An 11,209-nucleotide genomic window follows, 5' to 3' on the forward strand; every position below is an offset into this window, starting at 1 on the left:
TAAATCAATCAATTTAGAACAGTTTACAGAGTCGGCGACCCCTCCCCAGAGCTGCTTTAGAGGGTGAAAAATGAAACTTTACTCGCCAATATTAGAAAAATGGTCACAGACAGAAAATAGAAAATAATTGGAAAAAGTCTTTATTTATGGTGAGCTATCTGAAACCACCTGAACTGAAAAAAAGTGTTTGGAAGGTGATTAAGTAGACATACATTTAGGAAAAATATTTATATAGCCATTAATAAAGACACAAAGAAATGATTTACATGTAGAAATGTTCATATTTATTAGCTCAAGATAATAAATATATATTAAATACAAAAAAGTTATTTGATTCACAATATTCTCACATAACTTCAAAGTATGTGTCCCCAATGTATAAATACAAAATATTTCAAATACATAGTATTTAGGCTTAAATATGGAGATCAAAATATAAAACTCTTTGGTAAAAGGTCAATATATACATATAAATAAATACGCTTTAAATATATACAAATAGTTCCTCATTACTAAAATAAATTGCTGAATGGGAAGTAACCAAGTAAGGTCACACATTAAGATGTGCGTAGCTCTTGCTATTTCTAATTGATGTACAAGAAGATGATGGTGACTCACAAATACAAAATTATTACACCAGCATAATGAGTAAATTACAGACATTTTTAAGTGATTTGTTTCATGTCTCTTCCATTAGGCTTCTCCTTTTCTATACATTAAATAGACACTGTGAGCAAAGAGGTTGCTTGCTCCAATTCATTATTAGCTACACTGGTGGGTACACTATTATTTCATGTATTATGGGATTTACAAATATTTATCTTACAAAAGGAAAGGCAGGTGGGAGCCAGGCTTATTTTACTTTCTGGTGGATACAGAGATTGCTGAGTTAGGAAAAACACCAGTGACCAGTACTTGGATATCACACTCCAGGGCTCAGAGCCCTTTTTGACTTGTATCAAAGAAATGTGTGAATTTTCCTATTTGAGATTGAGATTTCTACCAATAAACCCAACTTTAGACCCTTCCCGTAACCAGGACCAAACTGGATTGTTCCATATTTCACATTAATTCTTGTGTTGACACAGGAGTCCTTTTTAATCCACGCTAAGCACTGGCTCAAGTCATCGCTCCAGAAACTGCAAGTTGATTTCTTTTTCTGGCACCAACAGAGTTCTAGTCATTGGCATGACAAGGCTGCCTGGCTGCTCAGGTTTAACTTCAAAGTGGTTAAGGATCTGCAATGAGAATGAACAAGGTGGTTATGGCTTCACCTGTACAGTAATTATAATGTGTTTCAGGTTAAGTCTTGAGGCATTTGCCATGAAAGAGCAAAGGGACCTTATAATAGACATCATTTTAAGAACCAACAATAACTCAATATGAAGAATGTAACAAAGGATATAACCAAGATAACTTGTGCAGGTCTATAGTATAATAATTATGGTGGATAAAGATTTGCTTAAGCTACATACAAACCTCCAACAACCCTGACCCTACACATTTCTATGATTCAATTGTTTAGTATTAGCACTTAATTAAGTCTCAAAATGTTGCTGTTGCCTTTTATGTAAAATAAAGGCCTTTTTTTTTTTAATTGTGTGCTGCCCATAATCGATAATGAGCCACATTAAATTCAGTGAGAAAAAGTTGTCTCCACTTCTATCACATGAAAAGTCATGGATGAGATTCAATTCGAGGAGAAAAAACTTTTCTCCAAATTCAGTTTGAGCTTCTTCCCATAGACTTCCATAGAGTTTTCAGGTGATAAACTGTGAGATTTTTCTGAATTGAATTGCATCTCCAATTGAATATCGTCCATGACATTTCTTATGATAAACCTTTATCTCACTGAATTGAATCTGGCCCAATGTCTGCTATTTGTCTCAAGAGTTTAAGGACCTTGGGGTATATGCACCCATTTTTGGCGTAAAAATGAGTGCTACGTTTTTCTCTATTTTTGTATTAGCACTCCCAACAAATACATATTTAGACCAATGCCTATGTAAACACTTACCCTTGCCAGGGCCAGGTAAACCTCTAGTTCAGCTATCCGTCTTCCAATGCAGCTCCTCTTGCCAAATCCAAATGGAAGAGAGGCATATGGGTGGTGAGTATCTTCTTTCTTTAGCCAGCGTTCAGGATGAAATTCATTGGGATTTGAGAAGACATTCTCATCTCTGGAGGTGGCATACTGACAAAGGGTGATAAGTGTCTAGAAAAGCAATAATCTGTGGTTAGTGTGTGCTAAGAATCAAATTGAATATATTGTATGTATGGAAGGCCTAACATGACTGCATGCCATTGCTTTGTTCCAAATATCAAAAACTAATGATCGTTACTAAATTCTTTTGAAACTTTATACAGGTATAGGATCTATTATCTGGAATTGGAACCTGGGGCTTACTGGATAAGGGATATTTCTGTAATTTGGATCTCCATACCTTATGCCTGCTAAAAATAATGTGAAAATTAAATAAATCCGATAGCATTGGAGGTTTCTCGCTAACTGGTTTCTGGACACGTGATTCCATAGCTGTACTATTCTACATGACTATGGTGGCTAGAATAAGAGAACACTGTGGTGCCTATAAAATATACTCACCTTCTTTGGAATTATATATTCTCCCACTTGAATATCTCTGTCTGCTACAACACGAGCATTGCCAGGAATAACAGGGTACAGTCTGACAAAAAATGAATAAGAAGATTCATTATTAAACTGTCTGCAAGGAAAAGGAAAGCATTGGTGCACAATATAATATATATCTATATCTATCTTACAATGAAAGTCTGAATGGGTTTATGAACTCTTACCTTAAGGCCTCTTTTACAACAGCTTTCAGTAAAGGCATTCTGGCAACATCGGCTGATGATGGGATTAGTTTGCCTTGCAGTATCTCCTTGACCTCACTGTACACAGCAGACTGGATTTCTGGATGATGGGCTAGCTCATAAAGACTCCAGGAAAGAGTACTTGAAATCTAGAGTAGAGATAAAATGATTGATTACATGGTGCCAATAAATGTGTGTAAATCTTGTCCAATCAAAAACAAGAATGCAATGAGTTTTATTTCTTTCTTTTGATGCAATGCAAATACTCATATCTCCTTGACCCTATGCTTTCATGTACAAATAAGTTTGTATTGGCAAACAGAGGTACACTAATTTTTGCTGCCAGGAATGTTGTGTAAGAACTGACTCTCTATAACAGGGGTGCCCAAAAGGTAGATCGGGATCTACCAGTAGACCTTTAGTTGGAGATCAGTAGATCTCAAGACACTGTCAACCAACAGCTTGTCCAAATCACCCTCCTGTTTCATGCTTTTCATTAAGATATTTATTTATGTTGAGGTTACATAAGAAATAGTTGTTTGTTAAATATGGCAAGATACATTTTCTCATCAATCAATATTGAAGTAATATTTTCCATGGAACAGAGTGCTAACAATGCTTTTATGGATGTAGATCATAATGGGACAACATCACTAAAAGTAGACCCAGCATTAGTTAAATACGGGCACTCCTGCTCTATAATTAAAAACCACTTGTCTATGATAGTCCCAACAGAACCTTTAAATCCCCACCGAAGGTTTAACATAACACTGGCTGCATTCAAGTAAAACAACTGTTCTGCCGTCACTTTGAGCCAAGAAAAGGTCTTACCGTGTCCACTCCAGCCAAGAGAAGTTCTGTGACATTGCCGTAAATGGACTTCATTGGAATTTTTTCCTGTGCCAGATAATAGGTGAGGTACTTCCCCTCCACTTTTTCACCTTGCGCTAATTTCTGTGCAACGTCCGCCATTCTTTTGTCAATGTGTCCTTTGGCTGAAAAGAAGGCAATTCACGGTGACATTAATATACTTCAGCCAGACAAATAATGGTCTATACAAACTATACTCCAATCTTAATCTCTGCAAACATCACTTTTTGTCTTACAACAGAAGCTCCAAAACGGTGAGGCTTCTCCTGTTACAACTGCCAAAGCAGCAAATAAGTAATGCAGCTTGAAGACCAATTATTTCCGGTATTGGGTCTTATGGTACTATATAACTGTGGATATTATTACCATGTTTTCATACATAACCATGGTATAAGGTAATGGGGGGATATGTGATAAAATTCATCCACAAAGCAAGGCTTTACATGCATGTATGATCCCTGAAGCCCAGCTAATGCATATACAATATAATTAATGTGAAATAATTATATACTGCTGTAGAAATGTTAACCTATGTAGTAGTATTAAACTAGCAATACTTTATGTACACTGCATCACTCTGCACTGAGAATACTGTGCTACTTTGTAGCTACATATAGGCCTTATCAATGCACACTTGAGACTTCTACTTCATTATTTGCCTAGTAAAGTTCAAAGACCATATAGCCGTAAGCCTGCAAAACTAGTCAGGCTGATGAAAACCCGCAGTGTCCTTCACAATATCTTTTAGAGGAAATCATTTATAGAGCTTGGAATGTTTGGTTTTCAAAGATGATGTAAAATGTACACATAACAAGAGTACTATAGTTTACACAGGCTTTCAAGGTACAGCAGAGGAAATGTTACATCATTTCAGTCCCGCCACCCATCAGTTAAACTTCATCTTGGAAAGACTACTTGCAAATCAAACTATAAACTGATATATTTATCATAACGCCAACTCTTCGAGCTACTTACCGAATGCAAACATGTAATCCCAGGATTCACAGAATTTTTGCCAGGGCTTTCGGAATATTTTGTGTAGAAATTTGGGCATAGCCATGGTAAGAAGAGTCATCACAAACATAGTGTTGATCGATTGAATGAACTTCTCTGTTTCTTTGGGTACAATGGGCTCTAAGCAGCCGATGCGGGACTCGAAAAGCACTGAGGAAATTCCTAGTCAGTGAAGAAAAAGGAGATGATTAGAATGGGGTTTTGAGAAACATCAAAATAACTATTCAGACTGAATAATCAGCTCACTACAAATATTCAACAAAACTTACCTTCCAGTCCAAACATGTAGAACTCCTTGGCTATATCTTTGACAACGTTGTTTTGGTTTTGGCTCCGCTGATATTTAAGTTTTTTTATGAGGTCTCCAACAACATCATTTAAAACATCAGTGTATGCTTCCACCTCCTTGGGCTTAAGCATATGTTTTCCCAAAATGCTGCGGAATTGCTGCCATTCTTCCCCTTCCCTGTACAAAGAAAAGTCACATTCATTAACACCCAATATTTTGTGTCACTGAAGCAGGAGAGTTTGTAACAATATAAACAATGATGTGATTTATGATCATAGATACATGGTCCTCAAGTAAACTGCATCAAATATACTGTTTACAATACAATATGAAGAATATATTTCTTATACTGGCCATACATGTTTTAAATGGCTTGATATCTGACCAAGTGGCCTTTGGTATAACCATTTGGATATTAGTGAAGTTCGGCCATACTCTTGAAAACCTATTTGCAAAGCAAGTTGGTTGAATCACACAGTGGTATGGAGACTGAGCGATGCAATTAATTTAAAGCATTTATTTGAAATCTTCAAGACATAATTCCACCTGCAACAATCTAGATATGCCAGATTCTGAAGGCACAAAGGTTTAAGCAAGTATCCTAGAGCAATCAAGAATGAATATAGTTTCTGGCAGTGTACATATAAATAAAATGGTACAGTTAATTGCTATGGTAAAAGCAACCAGCTTAGTAGAAAAACTCAAACACTTACGCTGTAAGGAGTCCAAATGAGTGTCCCCTGCACTGCCTGTAATCTTTCCATGACGAGAGATCTGAACGAATGGGGTGCTTCCCTTCTTGTCTAAGGACCTGCTCTATTAGTGATGCTTCTGCCACATGAACAGTCAGAATAGGTCCAAAGCTTGCCTTCCAGACTGGCCCAAATTTGGCTTTCCCTTCCAGCTGTACAAGAAACAAGACAGGAATATACACATATTACACATACACAATACAATATAATGAGTTGTGCTGTTATAGCTTATGGTGGAATATGCTATAAGCTGTGGTGCAGTAATTATAGTTTCAGGGTGATTATTCACTAAGATTTAATATTTTAGGTAAAAAATCCTTCAAATTCAAATAAAAAGCTTGTGTTCTATAAACTGTGTAGAAATCTCGGTTTACAATATATATATATGCATAATCTCCAATTTCCATTTGTCTCCAGCTATATGATTAAATGACCTGTTTGTATTACATGGGCTTAGTGGGAACCCAAGCAGCTTTCACAAGATAAAGAGAAGTTTCCACAACACAAACAGCATGAAGCTCAGCTGCTTTCAGATCTGCCTTCTAATTTCTCACTGGCCAAAATGATAAACATACTATCGACAATAATATCACCAAGCCTGCAGACATTTCTTTTTCCAGCAGCTGAACCATTGCATCAGAAAGTGAGCGAAGGATGGCAGTGTAAGCAGAGAAACACATGCTCTCAATAGAATCCAGTCTCTCATCATGGAACCCAACACCAGTCACTTCTGTGATTAGAGCTTGAGTTTTGCAACTCATCTGCTCCACAGAACGCTAGCAAATCTCTTACAGAACTCAGAACTTAACAGTGAGCAACAAAGGGATGTGTTACCTCTTAGACTCTCAAATATAATTGGAAAAATTACAACCCCATTGGGTTTATTTAATTCTTACATGATTTTAAGCAGATAAAAGGTATGGAAATCCATTTTACAGAAAAATCCCTTATCCTGGAAACCCCAGGTCCATTTATTCTGGATAATAGATACCATATCTGCACTGCAAAAAACAACTGCATGCCACAATTCTTTTACTATCCAGAAAAGAGCAATGTGTGCCGGAGAGGCAGAAACTAGGCTGACACAGCAATTTATTTTTTTTTTAGCAAAATCAGCAAAACGTTACAGCTAAAGTGAAAGGACTAACCTCCAAGCTCACTGTTATAGTGTACCGCTATTATATAATATCACTGTTATATTATATCACTATTGAACAGGACAATTTGCACAGAATTTTTTCAGCTTCATTAAGAACAAAAAATTGGCATTTTAGAATGTACTATTTATTATTAGATGGGTTGTTTTCTGGAGCAAAAAAATTACTTTTTCTGTTGGTTTTTTTTTTTCTCTTTTACATACACTGTCCATTAGCACAAACTTTAAATATGGGAACTCTTTTCACTAGCAGTTGAGGGGCCACAGGATCAAAAAACCCATATTAAGTAGGTGCAAAGGAAAAACTGTAAGGACTGGGAATATTTTTTTTTTTGCATGATTGCATGAATGATATTTATTACATTGTGCTACTGTATTTATTTACAAAGTGACTTTTCTGAAAGGGAACTTTTGTATCAAGGCAAGCAGAGCTTTATATTAATTTTATGATGACTTGGGCACACTCCTTGAATCTTAAATGAATAAACACTAATATGCAGACACATGGCCTGTGCAGTATGACCTACTGTATGCCAGTATATTTTATTAATCATAGAAAATGAAAGTAATCACTACTTGTATATATGTATTCATGTTTTAAATATCTCAGTGTTTAAAGCTTCAGCACCTAAAAGACAATGGGTAACTTTAGCTTGAATGAGTGTGCATTTCCATTTAAAAAGTGCCAATTTTGGGTCTGCAGTATATAAGTTTGTGTGAGAAAGAAGAAGCGCTACCATTACAAATCATCGTCTTGTACAGCGGCACACAAAGCCTTGTCCATTTACTCTGGTGCTGAAAGGCTCTGGCATCAGTTGTAGTTACAACACGTCACTTGCTCTATTTCCCAAGTTTCTTTTATACACTGATGTCATAAATATATATTACTAAACAGGATGAAAGAATGAATCAGCACAGGCTAGCCTTAGCCTAAAGCTAAGCTGAATTCCCGGGAACAATACCTATGTAATAACTAGAGACAGTTAAATAGCTTATAAGATGCAGGTAATAGATACATTGCTTTATTTAGAAATCCTGATCTTTGTGTAAAACTGACACTGCTAAGAAAAAAATAGCAGCTGGTGAGAGGTGTAATGTGACTTGCCCGGGCCCCCTGAGCAGTTATACTGCTGATAATAGCACAATGGGACATTTGGGGTGTTTCATCAGACATGTTTTTTGTAATACAGGTACGGGACATGTTATCCAGAATGTTCGGGACCTGGGGCTTTCCGTATAACGGGTCTTTCTGTAACTTGGATCTTTATGCCTTAAATCTACTAGAAAATCATGAAAACATTAAATAAGCGCAATGGGCTGGTTCTGTTTCCAATAAGTATTAATTATATCTTAGTTGGGATCAAGTACAAGATACTGTTTTATTATTACAGAGAAAAAGGGAACAACCTTTTAATAATCTGGATTATTCGGAGACAGCCTTTCCGTAATTTGGAACTTTCTGGATAATGGGTTTCCGGATAACGGATCTCATACCCATAGATATTGCTAGATTTTGGTTAAAAACTTTGCAGATTTAGAAGAAATTAGACAATGTATAATAAGGGACTAATGCTGATATGAAAATCTTTAGCAAGTTTAGAAATAACCTTCATGAGATGATACATAGTATTTACACACTCATAGTTATATACAGGTCTGATACCTATAGAATGTAAGCCCTGCGTCTAATATCTGTACACCCACTATAAATATAAGAATTGAATAAATCTGCAGAAGACAGAGCAGGACAAAGGCAATACAGGGGAAATGACTCATCTATTCTGCTTATTTTGTTTCTTTACCTGTTGTATTTATAATACTATTAATATGCCTTTTAAATGGTTCATGCTTTGCTGATACCGTATCTACTGGAAAGCGTCTCCGTGTATCGAGCAACCTTCCTGACAAATATTGAGAAATCTATGTGAAATCTGAATAAATAACGTGAGTGCGTAGAATTTGTTTTAATTAAAAATTCATTTTCACTTTTGAAATAAATAGAAAAGCTGCTACTGCCTACTTTGCAGTTTTAAGCACACAATTCCCAGAGTATTCACTGTGCTGTACAATGTTCACATGATACCTAATACAGACTCTGTACAGTATGGAAAGTAATGCAGAATACAGTAGATGTCTAATTTTGGTAACACATTGGGTAGCCCAGCTGGGATGCACTTAAATTTCAAGCTTGGATTGGTTACATGATTCCGACCCCGCGGGGATGAAACAGAGATGCCTTCAAACAGCGACAGGCAACCTCTGGGGCTGTTGCATCACCAGTATCCCTCTAGCTGCTCAGCTGATGAATAGCATTTTGCCCCTATAAATTGTACATACTAGCACTTTAAAGGGATTCTGTCATTTTCGTGGTGTCGTTTTTATTTCTAAATTTAACTGTTTACACTGCAAATAATTCACTCTTCAATATAACATTTTATTTCTAAACCAGCAATTTTTTTTTTAGTTGTAATATTGGTGTGTAGGAGCCATCTCAGGTCATTTTGCCTGGTCATGTGCTTTCAGAAAGAGCCAGCACTTTAGGATGGAACTGCTTTCTGGCAGGCTGTTGTTTCTCCTACTCAGTATAACTGAATGTGTCACAGTGGGACCTGGATTTTACTATTGAGCGCTGTCTTATTTCTACCAGGCAGCTGTTATCTTATGTTAACTGCTATCTGGTTACCTTCCCATTGTTCATTGTCATTAGGCTGCTGGTGGGGGGGGGGGTGATGGGAGGGGGAGATATCACTCAAATTTGCAGTACAGCAGTAAAGAGTGACTGAATTTTATCAGAGCTCAAGTCACATGACTGGGGGCTCCTGGGAAACTGACAATATGTCTAGCCCCATGCCAGATTTCAAAATTAAATTTTAAAAAATCAGTTTTCTGATTTGAAAAAAGGATTTTAGTGCAGATGCTGGAGCAGCACTATTAACTAATGCATAAAAAAAAACATGTTTTCCCATTCACCTAAACTCACGGAAATTGCCAAAGCGCCGGTCTCCTTCTGAAGATTACCAAAGCGGCTGAAGATGGCGCCCGTGAACTCGGATGCCTGAATCTGCACCAAGGGGTAAGTAAAACTTATGGGGCATTTTCCTGGGGTAACACTTAGGCTGGGGGGAGGAGGGAGGTCTATGAAGGGTTGGGGGATAAAAGTTTTTCAAGTTTAGGGTTGAATTCTCCTTAAGATAAGTGCATGCAACAACTGTAATTCATGCAACCAGTGTGACATAATAAAAGGTGCCCAGATCTAGTAACCCATAGCGACCAATCAGATTTTAAAACATGTGACCATTAATGACTTGCTTGTTGGTTGATATGGGTTACAAGACCCATTCAGAGTATTCATGCTGATTTTGTTATTGGCACCCTCTGCTCTGTGTGACTAGAATAAGAGTGTAAATAGAATGAGAGTGTAAATAGAATGTGTAAATCTAATGGTACCTGTAGCTCGTGTAGCCGTGCCAGTCCCCTCCTGCAGAAGAGATCGGAGATGAAACTGACTGTGCTGGGTCCGGGCATCTCTGCCAATGACTTGTGCCGTTTGATGACTTTCTCGGAATTCTTGAGGACAGTGTCAGCCCAGAGCTCCTGGAGGCCTCGGAAGAGCGGGGAGGACCTGCTGCCGGTGCCCAGTTTGAGGGTCTGTGCCATGTTGCCCTGAGCTTAGAGGCAGGGGGCACCTGTGCGAGTAGTAGTAGCATCTTCCACACTTGTCAGCTGCCCTATTTATACGAACAACAATCATTCTCTGGGCAATGAGACTGAATGTGTAGCCATAAACCACGCCCCCTCCTTCTTCGTTCTCTCCCAATAGATTTCATCATCCCACGCGCGGAATTACTCCGCTTTCATTACGGTCATTTATTAATGAAAGGGCGTGGCCAGGCCGGGGAGCGAGGAACAGCTGCAGCGTGACCCAGTCAGGGAAACGGGGCGTGGCTTGGACGGCTGCCGATTGGGCGCCTTGTGCGTGTGTAGCGGAGTTGCCGAAGCCTGGTCACCACGTGCTCTGCTGCTGGGGGTACAGAGCAGGGGGCGGGGTCCTTCAGTCAGTGGGACGGCACATTGCGGACAATCGTGTGACAAGTTGGTAGCGCTGTCACGTGTCTTCTGTGCCTATTTCTTCATAGCGCCAGGAACTGGTATCTGCAGTGTATTGGGGCACATTCTATAATGCGGCAGCCTTGTGAGACGTACATATGAATAACCTGCCTCCTCTTCTTGCTCCTATATGTATCATATGGGTGTAAGGCTGAGATACTGTGCAGGGGTGTAACCACAGAGGAA

The 11,209-nt window shown here is 38.2% G+C and overlaps 1 protein-coding gene across 1 annotated transcript; it reads right to left on the reverse strand.

The window, feature by feature from the left end:
- Positions 1–270: 270 nt before the first annotated feature.
- cyp27b1.L (cytochrome P450 family 27 subfamily B member 1 L homeolog) lies at positions 271–10,849 on the reverse strand. Its single transcript, XM_018247484.2, has 9 exons — positions 10,364–10,849; positions 5,722–5,912; positions 4,989–5,185; positions 4,681–4,881; positions 3,667–3,830; positions 2,818–2,984; positions 2,606–2,687; positions 2,018–2,215; positions 271–1,238 (listed from the first exon to the last, which is right to left on the reverse strand). The coding sequence occupies exons 1-9, from the start codon at positions 10,571–10,573 to the stop codon at positions 1,125–1,127; spliced, it is 1,524 nt and encodes a 507-aa protein (XP_018102973.1). The 5' UTR covers positions 10,574–10,849; the 3' UTR covers positions 271–1,124.
- Positions 10,850–11,209: the final 360 nt, after the last annotated feature.

Source organism: Xenopus laevis, chromosome 2L (assembly GCF_017654675.1).
Source record: "Xenopus laevis strain J_2021 chromosome 2L, Xenopus_laevis_v10.1, whole genome shotgun sequence".
Taxonomy (NCBI): domain Eukaryota; kingdom Metazoa; phylum Chordata; class Amphibia; order Anura; family Pipidae; genus Xenopus; species Xenopus laevis.